The 20,525-nt window shown below is 40.8% G+C and overlaps 1 protein-coding gene across 4 annotated transcripts in view; it reads right to left on the bottom strand.

Moving 5' to 3' along the window:
* The window catches only part of CEP170 (centrosomal protein 170), a 771,544-nt gene that overhangs the window by 371,720 nt on the left and 379,299 nt on the right, over positions 1 to 20,525 (bottom strand). For all 4 annotated transcript variants that reach the window (XM_068231897.1, XM_068231898.1, XM_068231899.1 and 1 more), the window contains one exon: positions 10,824 to 11,431. In XM_068231897.1, coding sequence (XP_068087998.1) covers positions 10,824 to 11,431 — 608 coding nt within the window. The remainder of the gene's footprint in view (positions 1 to 10,823; positions 11,432 to 20,525) is intronic.

The raw sequence follows: 20,525 nt of genomic DNA, 5'->3' as shown, positions 1-20,525 counted from the left end.
CTTTAGGATTTCACAGGTCATTTTGCGACATTTGGTTTCAAGACTACTCCTCACGGTTTAGGGCCCCTAAAATGCCAGGACAGTATAGGAACCCCACAAATGACTCCATTTTAGAAAGAAGACACCTCAATTCTGTTAGTAGTACGGTGAGTTCATAGAAGATTTTATTTTTTGTCACAGGTTAGCGGAAATTGATTTTTCTTGGTTTTTTTTCACAAAGTGTCATTTTCCGCTAACTTGTGACAAAAAATAAAATCTTCTGGGGGTGTGGCCGCGGCGCGCATCAGACCAGTCGCATGTAGACGGAGCTCCGTTCTCTGACCAGCTCTTAGAAGCTTTTCCCGGAGTTTTTGCACCTTTATCTTGCCTCCTCTTACTCACCTCCGGGAGGACACCATGGTGTATGACAGGGAGAAGGAAACACCGCCGATCGGGGTCACAATCTACTCTTGCGGCCTACTTCCTTAGAACGCGCCCCAGCATGGCGGCTACACCGCATGGCGCGCAGAAACCGTCCAAACCCTCAAGCTCTTCGAGCCCTCCTTCTTCGCCCTCTCAGGCATCAGAAGCTCTGGCTATCACCAAACAAGACTTGGATGAATCTCTGGACCGAATTTACAGCAAATTCGTGAGTAAACTCCAAACGGAGCTTAAAAAAAACTGCTGACACTTTATCTAAAGAAATAGCTGAGATCGGGGCCAGAACCGATGTCCTTGAGCGAAAATATGATAATCTGCTTTCTGATCACAAAGGGCTGTTGAAAGAGCATAAAGACCTTAAACAGGTCGTGGGCATATTGCAGTCACAATCGGAGGATTTGGACAATCGCAACAGTCGTAGCAATCTCCGCCTGCGGGGGCTACCTGAAGCTTACTCTGAATTAAGGCTTTCCATACCTAAGCTTTTTCATTCCCTGTTGGTTGATGTCCCCGAAGAGGACTTTGTTTTTGACCGTATTCACAGGGCCCTTAGAACGACGCCATTGGAGGGCCAACCACCACGAGATGTCATAATGTGCTTTAAAGATTATTTGCTGAAGGAACGTGTTTTGCTGGCTGTGCGAACCACTCCTGATTTCTCATTTGAAGGCTACTCGGTACAAATCTACCCAGATCTGTCGCCGGTCACACTGGAAAAGAGGAAAGCAATGAAAGAGGTAACAGCCGTCCTTATTCATGCCAAGATTAAATATCGCTGGGGGTTCCCGTTTAAACTGGTAGTAATGCACAATGGAACTATGCTTTCTGCAACAACACCTGCCGAGGGACATAAACTTTTGGGTAAGCTAGGCCTTGCTGCCCGTACTTCCACCCCTCCACGTTCCTCTCCTCCACGATCCCAACAAGGGCGAACTGCCTCCCCTATATGGCAAAATCAAGATTCCTCTTCTCCTCGTTCACAACGGTAGTGCTTAACGAGTAGCCGTTTTCTAGACTTTTGTGGTGGAAAGCCTGGCTCACAGGCCCTGTGCCTCAAAATAGCTCCCAATGCTGTCCTCTATTATATTTACAGGTGGACTTCTCCAGCTCTCACCAACTATGTCGATATTACGATTTTATATTGCTGTCTGGTCTATGCTGGTTCTGCCAAATTTCCCCCCCCCCCCCCTGACTACCAGCGAATGGGCACACTTAGGATTGTATGTGTATTGTTGATGTCATGGTTTCCTGGGTGTCTCTCATAGTTGCTTTAGCACCCAGATGCTATTCTCATACTTTATGGTTTATTGATTTCGTTAATGTTATAGATTTTCTAATACGTTTTTCCACAGGGGATATACATTGCAAACAGGTGTACTACATTTTTCAGATGATAATCTTATTACTCCTTCCTTTATTATGGCGCATATTAAACTGATATCCCATAATGTGCAGGGCTTTAATGAGCCATGTAAAAGGCGCAAGGCCTTCTTACATTATAAACGCCTAAATGCTACGTTATTGTTTCTGCAGGAATCACATTTCCAACACGGAAAAGTTCCCACCTATTTTGATAAGCACTTCTCACGTGGCTACTTCGCTACTTTTTCCTCTAAATCTCGTGGGGTGGCTGTGTTTCTACATAATAAGCTTTCTTTTGATCTCCATGACACATATAAAGACCCTGAGGGGCGAATATTAATACTGAAAGGTTTTTTACAATGCAAATCCACTACACTTTGTAACTGTTATGCCCCTAACACTGGGCAATCTAACTTTTTCTCTAAAGTCAATAGACTGCTCGAGCAATATTACTCTCCTAATATGATCGTAGCAGGAGATTTTAATGTAGTTTCTAATCCCTCTTATGACAGAAGTGCACTATCTCCTTTTGCTCGATGCTTTCCTAGGTCCCTGTCCAAACTGATTGGTACACATCGGCTGTTAGATGTTTGGAGGTCTTTTAATATTGGTTCAAGGGAATACACTTTTTATTCTAACTTTAGGAAATCCTACGCCCGCCTTGACTATATTTTATTTTGTTATCACCCTCACTGATAGCTAATGTTTCTAGCTCCAATATAGACTACTGCTCGTGGTCTGATCATAATTCAGTCTCCACCGAATTTAAACATTTTGGAACACCCTTTAGTTTGGGTAGCTGGAGACTGAATGATAGTCTCCTAGCTACAGAAGCTGACTGTCTCCCTTTTGCCTCTGCACTAGAAGACTACTTTTGCTTTAATACCCCCTCAGCAACATCTCCTGGCATTTTGTGGGCAGCCCACAAACCTGTTCTACGTGGTCTATTTATTTCACAAGCTATAGCTAACAAAAAGGTAAGGGTTGCAAAAATATTACAACTTACTTTAGAGTTAGAGACATTGTCTAAGCAACACAGCCACTCCACTGATTCTGCTCTTTATTCTCACATTCTAGCAAAACGTAATGAATTAAATATACTACTCAATAACAAAATTGAGAAATCCTTTAAATTTATGAAAGCTAGATTTCTGCTATCAGGCAACAATGCATCCACTATGTTTGCTCGAAAGCTGAATAATTTCTATAAAGCACCACATACTTATAAACTTCGAAATAGCAGAGGCCTTTTAGAAACTCTACCACAAAAAGTAATGGAGGTTTTTGTAGCATTCTATTCTAAACTATTTAGTCAACCGGCAACCATGGAGGCGACTCAGGTGTCTTCCTGGCTAACCTCACTGAATTTACCCAAACTTTCTGAAGAACAAGTTTTAGCTCTCAATGCCCCTATTAATATAGAGGAATTGCTGGGAGCTATTAAAACTCTCAGGAATTCTTCCTCCCCTGGGCCTGACGGTTTTTCCTCACTCTATTACAAAAAGTTTGCCCCCCTCTTAGGCCCCCATTTAATGAACCTCTTTAATGAAGTACTTAAAGGAGGATCTTTCCCACCGGAGATGCTCTTAGGCAATCTATCCCTTATCCCAAAACCAGGTTTAGACCACTCTTCTCCTTCCAATTTCAGGCCTATTACGGTCCTGAATAATGACATTAAACTATTTTCTAAAATTATGGCATTGAGATTGGCCTCTATGGTTGCCGGTTTAGTAGGTTCTGAACAAACTGGTTTTATACCGGGACAGATGGGAGCAGATAACGTTAGATTAGCCCTTAATCTCATTCAGGATGCAGAAATTTATGACGAACGCTTTTTAATGCTTAGCCTTGACATTAATAAAGCATTCGATAGTGTTAACTGGCAATATATGCAGTTGGTCCTGCAGTCCTTTGGGGTTTCGGGAGGCTTTTTGTCAGCGGTCTCAGCTTTATACCAGAAGCCTTCCACTATAATTAGGATACCAGGTGCTCTCTCGGAGCCTTTGGTTCTTGCGAGGGGCACGAGGCAGGGGTGCCCTTTGTCCCCCCTGCTTTTTGCCCTAGCAATTGAACCATTGGCTCAAGCCATCAGATCAGACCCAGATATACATGGGTATGGCCCTTTTAATGATAAATTAGTCCTCTATGCAGACGATGTCTTGATGTTTTTGTCACAACCAGTTACATCTCTCCCTATATTGTTACAGTTATTAAATAAATTCGCTAATTTCTCTGGGCTATCAGTTAACACCTCAAAATCACTGGCTATGCCTATAAACTTACCACATCTAGCGGTTAAACTAGTGGAAGCCAACTTTGATTTCCAATGGCGGAAAAAGAAACTTAAGTATTTAGGGGTCTTTTTGACTCCTACTTTTGAAGGGCTGTATGAAGCCAACTACCCTGAATTATTTTCCCAGATTAATAAATACCTAAAAGACTGGGCCTCATATAAAGTATCATGGCTGGGGCGAAACCTAGCTTGTAAAATGGTGTTATTACCTAAACTATTGTACTACTTTAGACTTCTCCCCATACATCTTACTAAAACCCAACTACAACCCCTTCAATCACAATTTAGTAAGTTTATTTGGAATAATAAACCCCCTAGAGTAAGAGCTACAATACTATATAGACATAAAAGATGGGGTGGTATTGGCCTCCCTCACCTATGGTCCTACTTTTTGGCAGCCAGATTGGCGCAATCCCTTGACTGGAGCCCGGCTACTCCCTCACCTAGATGGGTCCAATTTGAAGCTAATTCAATTTCACCATTTCATCTTCCTACATTGCTGTCTTCAGTGGCGCAATCCCATTTTTCTCAATTGTATTCTCGTAATAAGATTGTAGGTTCCTTTGTAAAACTCTGGGGTATGTCCAAACTTACTTATAACTTAGCACCCCAGATCTCTACTAGGTTATCCTTTTTTGGAAATCCTGAATTTATCCCTGCATGGGAAGCCCCTGGAACATTTTCTTGGTGGAAGGAACAGGATCTTCTAACTGCTAACAGGTTCTGGATTGCTGACAAATTCCTCTCGTTCTTCCATTTTAGGTTCTCAAAAGATATCCCTTATAAAGAATTCTTGAGATACTCTCAGATAGAGCACTTTTTCAAATCTCGCTTCTCTATTCCCCCTACCAACCCCCTGACAGAATTTGAACAACTATTTTACAATTGTGGTCGCTATAGGGGGTCAATCTCCCGCATTTATGATCTTCTGGTTAACAGAGGTACTGATAATAAATTACCATATATGGTGGCCTGGGAAGCGGACATGGGATTCCCTATCTCTCTTAAAACTTGGGACTCTATCTGGGCCAATGTGGGAGCTGTCACTCACTCTAACATACTAAAGGACACCTCAGTCAAATTAATGCTACGTTGGTATTACACACCTGCTAGACTCCATAAATTTTTTCCTTCTGCTTCTCCATTGTGTTTCCGAAACTGTGGGTCTATTGGAACACTATCTCATATTTTTTGGGATTGTCAGGTGGCCCGGGTTTCTGGACTGAATGGATGGCTTTGGTCTCACAGATATTTCATTTCCCGGTATATGTGACTAAAATCCAAGCATTATTATTTGCCCCTCATCCAGGTGTCTCATGCTCGCTTTCCAGGCTTTATAGATATTTATTATTGGCTGCATTATGGGTAGTAGCATCTAACTGGAAATCTCCCTCTCTTCCAATTTCTCAGCTAAGGACTCGTATGGACATGCTAAAACTAACTGACAGACTTTTCTATTCAAGTATTAATAACCTAGCTAAATTTGATAACATATGGGACTGTTGGACCTCTTATTGCAATACATGATGGTTTGATATAATATTGCCTCTTTATCCCTTGCTTAAATGGCTCTGCATACTATACCTGTCTATTGTACCTGTCTATCTCACTTATATGCTAAATTCCCTGTGGATATGGTTATGATTATTTTAATCACTTTTGTTTAAGGTTTGTTAAAACTGTTTGCTGTACATTTCTCAGATTGATGTATTATTATGTACACTATTCAGACTGCTACTATATTATTGTACTGAATTTCTACAATATTGCGCAATAAAAGCTTTTATTATGAAAAAAAGAAAAATCTTCTATGAACTCACCGTACTACTAACGGAATACCTCGGGGTGTCTTCTTTCTAAAATGGGGTCATTTGTGGGGTTCCTATACTGTCCTGGCATTTTAGGGGCCCTAAACCGTGAGGAGTAGTCTTGAAACGAAATTTCTCAAAATGACCTGTGAAATCCTAAAGGTACTCATTGGACTTTGGGCCCCTTAGCGCAGTTAGGGTGCAAAAAAGTGCCACACGTGGTATCGCCGTACTCAGGAGAAGTAGTATAATGTGTTTTGGGGTGTATTTTTACACATACTCATGCTGAGTGGGAGAAAGATCTCTGTAAATGGACAATTGTGTGTAAAAAAAATTAAAAAATTGTCATTTACAGAGATATTTCTCTCACCCAGCATCGGTATGTGTAAAAATACACCCCAAAACACATTATACTACTTCTCCTGAGTACGGCAATACCACATGTGTGGCACTTTTTTGCAGCCTAACTGCGCTAAGGGGCCCAAAGTCCAATGAGCACCTTTAGGCTTTACAGGGGTGCTTACAAATTAGCACCCCCCAAAATGCGAGGACAGTAAACACACCCCACAAATGACCCCATTTTGGAAAGTAGACACTTCAAGGTATTCAGAGAGGGGCATGGTGAGTCCGTGGCAGATTTCATTTTTTTTTTTGTCGCAAGTTAGAAGAAATGGAAACTTTTTTTTTTTTTGTCACAAAGTGTCATTTTCCGCTAACTTGTGACAAAAAATAATATCTTCTATGAACTCACTATGCCTCTCAGTGAATACTTTGGGATGTCTTCTTTCCAAAATGGGGTCATTTGGGGGGTATTTATACTATCTTGGAATTCTAGCCCCTCATGAAACATGTCAGGGGGTCAGAAAAGTCATAGATGCTGGAAAATGGGAAAATTCACTTTTTGCACCATAGTTTGTAAATGCTATAACTTTTACCCAAACCAATAAATATACACTGAATGGGTTTTTTTTAATCAAAAACATGTTTGTCCACATTTTTCGCGCTGCATGTATACAGAAATTTTACTGTATTTGAAAAATGTCAGCACAGAAAGTTAAAAAAATCATTTTTTTTGCCAAAATTCATGTCTTTTTTGATGAATATAATAAAAAGTAAAAATCGCAGGAGCAATCAAATAGCACCAAAAGAAAGCTTTATTAGTGACAAGAAAAGGAGCCAAAATTTATTTAGGTGGTAGGTTGTATGAGCGAGCAATAAACCGTGAAAGCTGCAGTGGTCTGAATGGGAAAAAAAAGTGGCCGGTCCTTAAGGGGGGTAAAGCCCACGGTCCTCAAGTGGTTAAAAGGCTGGTCATGTCACAACTGAAACTCACCACCAACGACGAACCGACCATCTCCAGTTCAGCTACAGACCAAACAGGTACATAGACAATGCCATTACCAATAGCCTGGAGCACGTCTTGTCCAACTTAAGCAAACCAGACATCTATGATATGCTAGAATTAGTCTCCTTGACTTCAGCTCCGCCTTCAACACCATCAGCCACAACATCCTTTCCGACAAGCTGACCCAACTCAATGTGCATCCCACCCTCTGCACATGGATGAAGGACATCCTTACAAACAGGACCCAAGTGGAGAAGCTCGACACCTTCACTTTGCGTGTGCAAACCACTAACACAAGCGCTCCCCAAAGATGTGTCTCCTGTTGCCAGTCCTGTTCTCCTTATACACTAACTTGCTTTTATATTGCCCTCTGATGTATTTATACATGTTAATTAGATCCTCTCTAAGGCGTCTTTTCTCAAGACTAAATAATCCCAGTGTATCTAACCTTTCTTGGTAAGTAAGACCTTCCATCCCACATATCTATTTTGTTAATCGCCTCTGCACCTGCTCTAAAACTGCAATATCTTTCCAGTAATGCGGTGCCCAGAACTGAATTCCATATTCCAGATGTGGCCTGACTAGAGAGTTAAACAGGGGGAATATTATGCTAGCATCTCAAGTTTTTAATTCCCTTTTAATGCATCCCAAAATGTTATTAGCTTTAGCTGCAGCGGCTTGGTATTGAATAAGATTATTTAACTTGTTGTCGATGAGTACTCCTAAGTCCTTCTCCAAGTTTGATGTCCCCAACTGTATCCCATTTATTTTGTATGGTGCTAGACCAGGCATGGGCAAACTTGGCCCTCCAGCTGTTGAGGAACTACAAGTCCCACAATGCATTGCAGGAGTCTAACAGCCACAGTCATGACTCATAAAGGCAAATGCATTGTGGGATTTGTAGTTCCTTAACAGCTGGAGGGCCAAGTTTGCCCATGCCTGTGCTAGACCATTGGTACGACCAAAATGCATGACTTTACATTTTTCAACATTGAATTTAATCTGCCATTTATGTGCCCATATAGCCATCCTATCCTATCCCGATCCTGTTGCAATATGTCACTATCTTCCTGAGAGTTGATGATTTCTTACATGATAATGTGATCAACAGGTTGTGGAGCCGTGCTTCAACTAAAATTATGATTTTTAGAAAACAATGTTTAATCAATTCAGGGATAAAGTAATGCGGGGTACACACAATGCTATTTCCCGTCCAACTGGTGGGAATCAGATAATTATTTCTGTTATGTCCGATCTGTTCCCGTTTGATAATTGGATTGCATTTCTGAAGTTATCACGGGAAAATGTATCCTGTTAACGATCAGCAGCAGTTTCAACTTCAGATTACCCATTGTTCATACCGGAGAGTGCATCGTGTGTACTCAGCATTAGTTCAGTGGACAAAGATAGTATACCACAAGAAAAAGACCCTGGAAAGAAATGGCAAACTTTTTTGAATAGTTTTAATTAAAATTGTAGTATATAGATACCGCATGGAGACAAAACTTATAGAAATAATAAAGAAAAAACAACCTCTGCCTATGAATAGAAAGGTTAAGGAGAAAGGTTTAAAAAAATGTTTTTAAGGTCTTAAAAAAGGAGAAGAACAAACTGCATTAAACAACTATAAAGAATTACAAATAAGTAGATATCGCTATCTGCTCCCTCTGTTTGGCCCCTCCTGCATATTTTAAACCCCTCATACCAAGCCCCTTAAAAATTCACATTTAGCATGGAAACTGTCAGGGTTCTTACCTCTCTAAGGATTTTTTTTTTACCATTGCCATGGAGCCTTTTGTCACTATAGTAGGACTGACCCCTGCAATTTATGGCTATGCTATTGGGAACTCTAGTTATAAAACTAGCCTGTTTGTTGACAATCTAATCTTAACCTTCACCAAGTCTAATGTTTCCATCCCAAACCTTTTACCAAATTCATAAAGATTCCATGCCTATCACTCAATGTATCCAAACTGTGTACATGGATAAGGTACTCTGCAATTTGCAGAAGGCAAATAGTTGTGGTGAATGGTTCATATTCAAAATCGGTGACTTAAAAGTGAGGTCCCACAGGGGTTGGTACTGGGCCTACGCTTTAATTTATTTATTAATGACCTAGTTTAATTTATGTATTAATACCTAAGAGGGCAATACCTATGCTTGCAGATGAGCTTTATGTCCCTAGGCTTACAGAAAGGACACGGATCATTTACATATGGAGGGGGGGGGGGATCTATTTAGATAGGGGGGAGTACTTATGGCCCATTCTAGATCTGTGTTTAAATGGGGGCTTAGATGCTTACATTGAAGAACATCCATGGCTTTAATTATTTGGTAATTCCCCATGATGTTGATCAAGGGAGTTTATCTGATTGCCATCTGGAGCCAGAAATAAATTGTTTTTCCTTTTAAAGGGATACTGTAGGGGAGTCAGGGGAAAATGAGTTGAACTTACCCGGGGCTTCTAACGGTCCCCCGCAGACATCCTGTGTTGGCGCAGCCACTCACCGATGCTCCGGCCCCGCCTCCGGTTCACTTCTGGAATTTCAGACTTTAAAGTCTGAAAACCACTGCGCCTGCGTTGCCGTGTCCTCGATCCCGCTGATGTCATCAAGAGCGCACAGCACAGGCCCAGTATGGTCTGTGTCTGCGCAGTACACTCCTGGTGACATCAGCGGGAGCGAGGACACGGGCGTGCAGGCGCAGTGGTTTTCTGACTTTAAAGTCAGAAATTCCAGAAGTGAACCGGAGGCGGGGCCGGAGCATCGGTGAGTGGCTGCGCCAACACAGGATGTCTGCGGGGGACCATTAGAAGCCCCGGGTAAGTTCAGCTCATTTTCCCCCGACCCCCCTACAGTATCCCTTTAAGGTTGATTTGCCTAAGCCTTTTAAGTTTTTTTTTTTCTTTCTTCTGGATCAACTGACATATGTGAGGATGCATGCCAGGGTTGTACCAATTTTTTTCTGGCTATCTTTTTTTCAACCAAACTAAGTACCTATATATTTACTACAGTACTGCTTTTAGTATGCCTGAAACTTTACTTTCTTCAGTGAATCATGCCACATGTGACAACTTAAAAAGTACCTAATGAGTTTTCATGTGTTAAACATTGTTATAAACAGCTAAAACTCCAGAGAAGACAAGACAAAGATAATCTGTCAAAAATTTAGGTCTGTCCCTATGCTTTTTGGGAAAATTTTTTGCATATTTTGTATTCCTAATTACACTGTCAAAAAGACAGGAAATAGGGAGAAGATTCTTGATGGGTCACTAACGAGATTCGACTCACAGATGTTCTAACACTTTTCCCACTGCAAAAAATAAAATAATAAATAATAATAATAATAATAATAATAATGTGTCAACTAAGAAATATCTGCTTCCCTTCCTATTCTCGGTGAACTGTCTAAGTGCAGGATTTTGAGGAAGGTGAAGTTTCACTTTCATTGACTTTCAACAAAACCTTAAACAACAAACACATCTTTCTCCAGCAATAACTCAGATATACAGTATGTAGATCTAAGGTAATTCCCTGAAATCAGAAAAGGTTGAAAACTGCCACATCTAGCACTCAGTATATATAATTTGTGTTACCGGTATAGTTGCGCCTTCTCCATCATCTTTGCAAGATTTTACACAATGAAGACCATCCTTGTAATCTTGTTCCACTGAAAGAGATGCAGTGTTGTCGGAGGTTACCCTTTTATTTGGGGATTGATGTTCTAGGCTTCCAGAGTTTCTTAATAAAACATTTTGTGAAAATAGTAAAGATGTACACGGTTCTTCAGATTTCTGTTTAAGTAACAATTTTGCATGCTGGGTGCTATGAATTACTCTGTGAGATGAAGAACCTGATTGCAAACCCAAACATTGCCCTTTAGTATCAACAGAAGCAGCCTTGGCTTTATCTATCCTTGATTGTGGTATTGGATATGGTGCTTCTGGGGCTGAACTGCTTGTATTTAGAGAAAAAGAATATGAGCGTCTCTTTCTTGGCTGTTCATCATCAAAAAATTCTATCAAAAAGGCAGTTTGACATGCAGTTTCTTGCTGCTTCTCCCCAAGCTGAATTTCTTGCTCCAGCTTTCTCTGTTCCTTATGTTTGTATCTTGAAAGATCCTGAATTCTGGTACATTTGTCTAGGCGTTTAAAGGCTGCACTATTTTCATAGTCACTCTGGGTGCCATCCTCATGTTTGTTGCCTGGAAAAAGTTAAATGATTAATTAAAATTAAACACATGGCAAACAATATAAAATATGTGTGGAAAAACTGAAGCAAAACATGTTTGTGTAACAGTGGTCATAAACTGGAAGATTTGATCAGAGAGATATTTGCCAGATTAGAATTAGAATTAACCACAGATTACTTTGTAATAAAAGTTTGGTCTTTCAGCCCCATATACAGTATTTTCCTAGTGGTTCTCTTTAAGCCCCTTCTACTTTCCTTGTGGTTTTGGGTCACCATGAACTTTCTGGGTCATCTATCCTAATTTCAAACAGCCAATCAGGTGCAAGGGATAAAAATAAAAAAGTTTCCTACTCATGACAGCATGTTCTAACTTACCACAGTGAAATGTCACTACTTTTCACTGCACATTATCGTCAGAAAATCACCTACAAGCTTTCCAACAGGTGGCCAGTAGAAATGAGTAGGCAAAATTATCAAATTACAATTTTTGTGAATCTGGATAATTTGTTAATCGGTTCAGCCTACAGGTGTTTTCACCTTCAAATTGTCCCCTGTCAGTGTTCCTCCCATTAATTTGCCAATAACTGTATCACTACTCATCACACGTAAATGATCTATATCTTGTTTTGTTTTTTCTCCACAAATTAAGCTTTTTATAAGTGATACTGGTTTTCAATAATTACTTTATTTTTGATGCATTTTACAGGCAAATACAAAAACAAAAAAAGAAACAAAAAATAAACTATTTCTCTAATTCCATCCCCTATGGTTTTAACCTCTCTACGACCGCCTAACACAGGATGGCAGCCACAGAGTGGCTTCTCGTTTCTCAGTTATGCCATATGGCGTGATCTCACGAAAGGCAAGATTTGCAGGGAACGAGCACTCGCTCACGCGTGCATTCCCTGCAGTAAACACGGGGCTGCCGCGATAAGTCTGCCAGATCAGAGCTGGCAGGCTGTAATTTAATTGTAAAATAGAGAAAAAAATGTGTACAGCACTGTGATCTAGTACAGCACTGTACAAACAACTGCCTTGTCACTTAACTGTCCCTCAGAGCGGCTCACGATCTGATCCCTACCATTGGAATATGCCTAGTAAGTAATCTGTAGTGTATGTACAAACAAACACAGAACATTTTCTCCTGGTGGACTCAAAGCGCCAGAGCTGCAGCCACTACTAGGACGCGCTCTATAGGCAGTAGCAGTATTAGGGAGTCTTGTCTAAGGTCTCCTACTGAATAGGTGCTGGCTTACTGAACAGGAGGAGCCGAGATTTGAACTCTGTTCTCCTGTGTCAGAGGCAGAGCCCTTAACCATAACACCTTCCAGCCACCACGTCGTCTAGGGCTATGTTGGGGGGGGATAAAATAAATAGGTTTAAAAAAAATGATAATTTTTACTCAATAAAAACAAAACTAAAAATGGCAGCAGCAATCAAATATCACCAACAAAAAGTTCTATTGGTGAGAAGAAAAAGAGTTAAAATTCATTTGAGTGAGTTGTATGACCGAGCAATGAACCGGTAAAGTTGTGAAGTGCTGAATTGTAAAAATGGCCTGGCCACTAGGGGGTATAAACCTCTGGTCCTCAAGTGGTTAAAATAAGCAATGCTACTATAAATAAAACCCACCCATTTTATTTGCCCATTAGTCCTGGCTATCACAACATTTAAATGATGTTCCTAGTACAGTGTATGGCGCCAATATATTATCTGGAAATACATTTTTTTTTCTGTTTTGAGGTTTGTTTGTTTTTTTTGTGTCCCATCAATTGTAAGTCCTTATGTACTAAAATAACAGTAATATACCTCATGACAGACACATTAAAAAAAAAAGCCTTAAGCCAACTATTTATGGATTTATTACTTTTTTTTTTCTATAACATCGGTTTGCTTGTTAACTGGGGTGGGGGGAATTGGGGGCTTTGGAAGTGATTCATTATATTATTTTTAAATAAAAAAAAAATGAGAGATAGGCTGTTTGGAGGTATGGAATAATTAAGATTGGGATTTTAAAACCTGGGATTAGGAGTATGACTAGGTCACATACTTCTACTGTTTCTGTAACTATTTTGATTCTGTTTTGTTACAAACTGCTGCTGGTTAATAGCTCAATATTTATTAGCTAATGATTATTTCTGAAAGACTTTCTTAAGCCAATCCTTGATATTTTTATTGTAATATCCTGTTCTTATCCTTTTTGTTAATAAAGGCGGTTTAAAAAAAAAACAAAAACAATTGAGGTGTGTGTTATTTAACTTTTTGCCACTTTTTTCTACTTTCATTCACATTCTTTATTATGGATGGACATGGCCCCTGATGCACTGCGACTGGTTCAGGGAAGCTTTAATTTCCTTTCCTATCCCGCCGACATGGAAATACCTCTAAGTCTGAGAGTGGAGGCTGCGTGCACATGCATGTGCACCTGGTGCTTAAACAGTCGACGTGGATATGCGTCCAGGTAGACTTGAGCGGCGCCTATCTGCACAAGTATATATATATATATATATATATATATATATATATATATATATATATATATATATATATATATATATATATATATATATATATACAGTGGCTTGCAAAAGAAGTTTTCCACATTTTGTCACATTACTGCCACAAACATGAATCAATTTTATTGGAATTCCATGTGAAAGTTCAATACAAAGTGGAGTACACGTGAGAAGTGGAACGGAAATCATACATGATTCCAATGCGTAATTATTCGGCCCCCCGAGTCAATACTTTGTAGAGCCACCTTTTGCTGCCAGTCTTTTAGGGTATGTCTCTACCAGCTTTGCACATCTAGAGACTGAAATCCTTGCCCATTCTTATTTGCAAAACAGCTCCAGCTCAGTCAGATTAGATGGACAGCGTTTGTGAACAGCAGTTTTCAGATCTTGCCACAGATTCGATTGGATTTAGATCTGGACTTTGACTGGGCCATTCTAACACATGGATTTGTTTTGTTTTAAACCATTCCATTGTTGCCCTGGCTTTATGTTTAGGGTTGTTGTCCTGCTGGAAGGTGAACCTCCAACCCAGTCTCAAGACTTTTGCAGACTCCAAGAGGTTTTCTTCCAAGATTGCCCTGTATTTGGCTCCATGCATCTTCCCATCGACTCTGACCAGCTTCCCTGTCCCTTCTGAAGAGAAGCACCCCCAGAGCATGATGCTGCCACCACCATATTTGACAGTGGGGATGGTGTGTTCTGAGTGATGTGCAGTGTTATTTTACCGTCACACATAGCGTTTTGCATTTTAGCCAAAAAGTTCAATTTTGATTTCATCTGACCAGAGCACCTTCTTCCACATGTTTGCTGTGTCCCCCACATGGCTTGTGACAAACTGCAAACGGGATTTCCTATACTTTTCTGTTCACAATGGCTTTCTTCTTGCCACTCTTCCATAAAAGCCAACTTTGTGCAGTGCACGACTAATAGTTGCCCTATGGACAGATTCCCCCACCTGAGCTGTAGATCTCTGCAGCTCATCCAGAGTCACCATGGGCCTCTTGACTGCATTTCTGATCAGCACTCTCCTTGTTCGGCCTGTGAGTTTAGGTGGACGGCCTTGTCTTGGTAGGGTTACAGTGGTGCCATACTCCTTCCATTTCTGAATGATCGCTTTAACAGTGCTCTGTGGGATGATCAAGGCTTTGGAAATCTTTTTGTAGCCTAAGCCTGCTTTAAATTTCTCAATAACTTTATCCCTGACCTGTATGGTGTGTTCTTTGGACTTCATGGTGTTGTTGCTCCCAAGATTCTCGTAGACAACCTCTGAGGTCGTCACAGAGCAGCTGTATTTGTATTGACGTTAGATTACACACAGGTGCACTCTATTTAGTCATTAGCACTCATCAGGCAATGTCTATGGGCAACTTACTGCACTCAGACCAAAGGGGGCCGAATAATTACGCACACCACACTTTGCAGTTATTTATTTAAAAAAAAATGATTGGAATCATGTATGATTTTGGTTCCACTTCTCATGTGTACTTTATATTGGTCTTTCACGTGGAATTCCAACAAAATTGATTCATGTTTGTGGCAGTGATGTGACAAAATGTGGAAAACTTCAAGGGGGCCGAATACTTTTGCAAGCCACTGTATATATGTGTGTAGGCTGAAGTGGTTAATTATTGCTTAGCAAATTGCAACCAAAATGTGCCAGTTTTTCGTATTTGCATTGAACTCTATGGGGCCATTTTGTGGTTGGTTGCAAAGCCCCCATACATTATGTCTGGATTTAAAATGCAATTTTTATGCTATTGATATTTTTAAAAACACTTTTTTGGCATCTTCAAGCTATTGATGCTGACACACACAGCAAAGTTGATGACAGTAGCATAAACAGGGGCTTTACAATGAGTCAAAATCAGTTTTAATATGATACTGCAGTGGGTTAAAATTGAGTTAAAAGTATAAGGCTTTTTCTGTACATGTTCTCTGGGTTAGCCTTGATAGACATATCAAATGTGGTTTCTATATCATGTATGGGGGCTTTGCAATCAACCACCAAACGTATAGGCTTCAATACAAAATTGTGAAAAGGCAAAAATGGTGCAAATTTCATGAAAGCAAATTATGAAACTGGTTTGGGCAAGTTTGATCATCAGAAATCAAATCCTTAGTGGCCAGCATAAAGGGGGTGTGGTTTTAAAGGTTAAATTTATTCCAAACTGATCAATAGCTGAGTAAAACCACATGGAGCCTGTGCTACTACCGAAAAATCCGTGTTTACAGAGCAGATGGATCGGAAACACCATTTACAATTCAGCTTAAGATGCTACATTTTCACAGTACATAAATCACAATTCATTAGTAACATTCTTATTCTGTATGTGTGTATGAGTGTATGTGAAGCCCGAGCAGGGCACTACTTGCAATATTAGTTTACATTTTCAACACTAAACACCTCGGCAACCTTTTGCCCAAAATAAATAAATGAAACTGCTATGTTGTGTGGTTTTACAACTTTAAAGTACTTTATTACCTTTTGTGGTGTGGTAATCCAAAGACATAACACAAGTTGCTTAGGTGATACCTTTAATGACTAACTGTACAAGATTTCTTTGCAAGCTTTTGAAACTTTAAGTTTCTTCTTCAGGCATGTTTCAGAACTGGCAGTACTTTGTATGGTTCTCATCCAGCTCTCAAACAAACTTAAAGTTTTGAAAGCTTGCAAAGAAATCTTGTACAGTGGCGCATGCGCGGTGCGCAGGAAGACGGACGCAGCCTAATGTAGCTCCACTCTACCACAGTTCTCACGACCACTAAACGGGGATTTCAGCCTCCAATTTGTGCACTTGTCATCAGCCTTATCCCCCGCTCCTGCAGATGCATGTCAAGGCGGAAAAAAACTGACTCTTCGAAGCGGCAGAAGTCAGTTTCGGATTATTTCCTCAGACTGCGTGGAGCAGAAATGTCTACTCAAGATGGCCACGGCACCCCTGCTTTCTTGCAAGATTCTATTTCCGATGCCGTTCCAGACTGGTCTCAATCTAAACCAGAACTCAGCAAAGCCCTAACGAAACAAGACCTGGAGGATAGCCTAGAGGTGATGTACAAATGATTAGCAGGTAAATTTCAAGCTGAACTACGCAGGGTGGAAACTTCTTTATCACAGGAAATAGCTTCTCTTGGCTCTTGCACTGATCTTCTAGAAACCAAGCATGATGAGCGTCTTGCTTCTCATAAGGATTTACAGTTAGAACATACTTACTTAAAAGACTGTGCATGCCTTACAATAGCAATCAGAGGACCTCGATAATCGCAATCGTAGGAATAATTTGAGAATTAGAGGCCTCTCTGATACTTATCAGGATCTCATTCCAACAGTTAACAGCATATTTAAATCACTCTTGCCAGAAGCAGAAGATTCTGCCTTTACCTGAGACAGAATCCACCATGCACTCAGAGCTCAGCTTGATCAACCTCCCAGAGACATTATTCTATGTCTAAAAGATTTTTTGATAAAAAAGCAAATCATTAAAGCAGCTAGAACAACTCCGGATCTAAAGCATGAAGATCACACCATTCAAATTTATAAGGACATTTCTCCCATCACACTTGAAAAGCGTAAGCAGATGAAGAATATTACTGCTGTTTTATCTAAGACTCAAATCATATACCGCTGGGGCTTCCCCTTTAACCTCCCTGGCGTTCTATTAAAGATCGCCAGGGGGCAGCGCTATTTTTTTTTTTTTGTCAATCATGTAGCTAGCCTAGCGCTAGCTACATGATGCCCCCCTCCCTTCCGCATCCCTCCCACCCCTCCGATCGCCGCCGGCGCTGTAAGCCATAAGGAAATCCCGTTCTGAAACGGGATTTCCTTTAGGGCTTCCCCCGTCGCCATGGCGACGCACGTCGTGACGTCATCGGCGACGGCGACGTCACAGGGAGACCCGATCCACCCCTCAGCGCTGCCTGGCACTGATTGGCCAGGCAGCGCACGGGGTCTCGCCTGGGGGGGGGCCTGCATCGCGGCGGATCGGCGGCGGCAATCAGATGAGACACGCAGCAAGCAAAGTGCTTGCTGCGTGTTTAAAAAAAAAATAATTATTCAAATCGGCCCAGCGGGCCCTGAGCGGCGACCTCCGGTGGTAATGGACGTATTAAGTCGTCCATACCGCTAAGGAGGTTAAGCTCATAGTGGTGCAAAATGGGATCACACATGTGGCTCAGACTCCAAAGGATGGGGACAAATTACTTTAGAAGCTGGGCTTCCAACGTTGTTCTCCTAAGCCATCACCTGTTAAATCAACTCGGAGGCTTTTATCTCCCATTTGGACCCCGAATCGAACACAGCATGCCAGATCTTCTCAACGTTCATCTGAATACAGTGAACACTCTCCTGATTGGTGATATTACTGCCATTTTATTTGTTTATTTCCAATGATCATTTTATACTCTGCCGTTACATTGCAAGTTACTCTATCATGGGCCTATTATGTGGTTGCTACCGAGCTGTGCTAAGTGCTTGGGACTAACCCCCCCCCCCCCCCCGTTCCTAATTCAAACAGGTCCTGCTGTACCTCAGGAATCTCCCCGCCTAAGATATTGTGGGGATACTCCCTGCAGACTAACTTGACATTTCATACCCATTTCTGGAAGCAGTTTTAACCACTTCACCACTGAGGGGTTTTACCCCCTGACCACCAGAGCAATTTTCACCTTTCAGCGCTCCTTCCATTCATTCGTCTATAACTTTATTATTACTTATCCCAATGAAATGAACTATATCTTGTTTTTTTCGCCACCAATTAGGCTTTCTTTAGGTAGGACATTATGCCAAGAATTATTTTATTCTAAATGTGTTTTAATGGGGAAATAGGAAAAAATGTGGGAAAAAAATATTATTTTTCAGTTTTCGGCCATTATAGTTTTTAAATAAAGCATGGTACTGTAATTAAAACCCATGAAATGTATTAACCCATTTGTCCTGGTTATAAAACCATTTAAATTATGTCCCTATCACAATGTTTGGCGACAATATTTTATTTGGAAATAAAGGTGCATTTTTTTCAGTTTTGCGTCCATCCCTAATTACAAGCCCGCAGTTTATAAAGTAACAGTGTTATACCCTCTTGACATAAATATTTAAAAAGTTCAGTCCCTAAGGTAACTATTTATGTTTTTTTTTATTGTATTTTTTTTTTTAATTACAAAATAAAAATAAAAATTGGGGAGTGTGGGAGGTAATGAGTTAATTTATTGTGTAAATGTAATGTTTGAATATGTAAAATGCTTTTAGGGTGTAGTTTACTATTTGGCCACAAGATGGCCACAGAGTGTTTGTTTACATGCGACCTGTAAGCGTCCGGAAGGACGCTTACAGGAAGCAGTAGGAGGCTGGGAGACTCACAATGATCTCGCTGTTTCTGAAAGAAGCAGCAGATCATTGCGGGGGCTAGATCAACGAACGGGAATGGATTTTCCCGTTCACTGATCTCCGGGCGAGCGGGCGGCGGCGTGCACGAGCGGCGGGTGCGCGCGCGCGAGCGGCGGGAGCGCGGACAGCGGCGGTAGCGCGGAAGGTACGGATTTCTCCGTCCCTGGTTTTTTAGGGGGGAAAAAAGGGACAGAGAAATTCGTACCGCTGGGGGTAAAGTGGTTAAATTGCTTTTTCTATATACACGTAAATAAAATATTTTGTTATTACAAAGATTTCATCATTGAGGTAATAGAGGTAAGCCACCTCGTCTATTATCGATTTTAAACTGCTTTTAGCATAGGGAGCCTCCCTATGCTAAATAGATTCTTTTTTTTGGCACTGTTATTGGCCTGAGGAAGCGGGCTTAGACCCGTGAAAAGCGTTGCCTGTGCTAAATAAAATCTTTTGTTATTACAAAGATTTAGTCATTAAGGTAAGCCACCTCATCTATTTTCGATTTTAAACTGCTTTTAAAGGCTTTTATTCTACCAGGGCGCCTCTTTCCCTAAATTGTGTTTAAATATCCCCTAACATATCCTGTTCGAGGGGTCAGGACAAACCACATGTGGCCCCTACCACCGTGTGTACCTGTCCCGGTTCTTTTTCTAGGAGTGCGACCGCATCTTGGTCCACAAGGACCACCCCGAGTGGAGTCGGGTTTATGGTCTCCACCTGCTTTTTGTGGTCGGTTGCCCCCTTGCAACCCTCCTTTGTGAGTAGCGTCTTACTTATTTACCACCAACTTTTTCATTTTAACATATCACATTATTGGGCTCCAGTCTTTTGTCTCCTGTGCCTTTTCCTCTAGGGTGCCAAGACACTTCTACCATACTACATTCTTCAGACCAATTACTTTCAGAATCGGTTGAAAAAGCATTATGTTTGCTAGAAAATTACAACAGTTTTATAAACCTCCCCATCTGTATAAGCTTTAAAATAAGAAAGGGTCCCTTGAAACTATCCCCAAAAAAACATTTAATGTCATGAATGTGACTGTTTATATATTTTGAAATTCTTTAATAAAAAATTATTGAAACCGAAACTATCCCCAATAAGGTAATGCAGATATTTGAGGAATACTATAAGAAATTGTTCTCTACTTCGCATTCTCCATCATCTGAAAAGATAGACAGTTGGCTTAATTCTCTACCCATGCCCTCTCTCCCAGC

The sequence above is a fragment of the Hyperolius riggenbachi genome, chromosome 4, assembly GCF_040937935.1.
Source record: "Hyperolius riggenbachi isolate aHypRig1 chromosome 4, aHypRig1.pri, whole genome shotgun sequence".
NCBI lineage: Eukaryota > Metazoa > Chordata > Amphibia > Anura > Hyperoliidae > Hyperolius > Hyperolius riggenbachi.
This window is presented reverse-complemented; position numbering and strand designations above follow the sequence as displayed.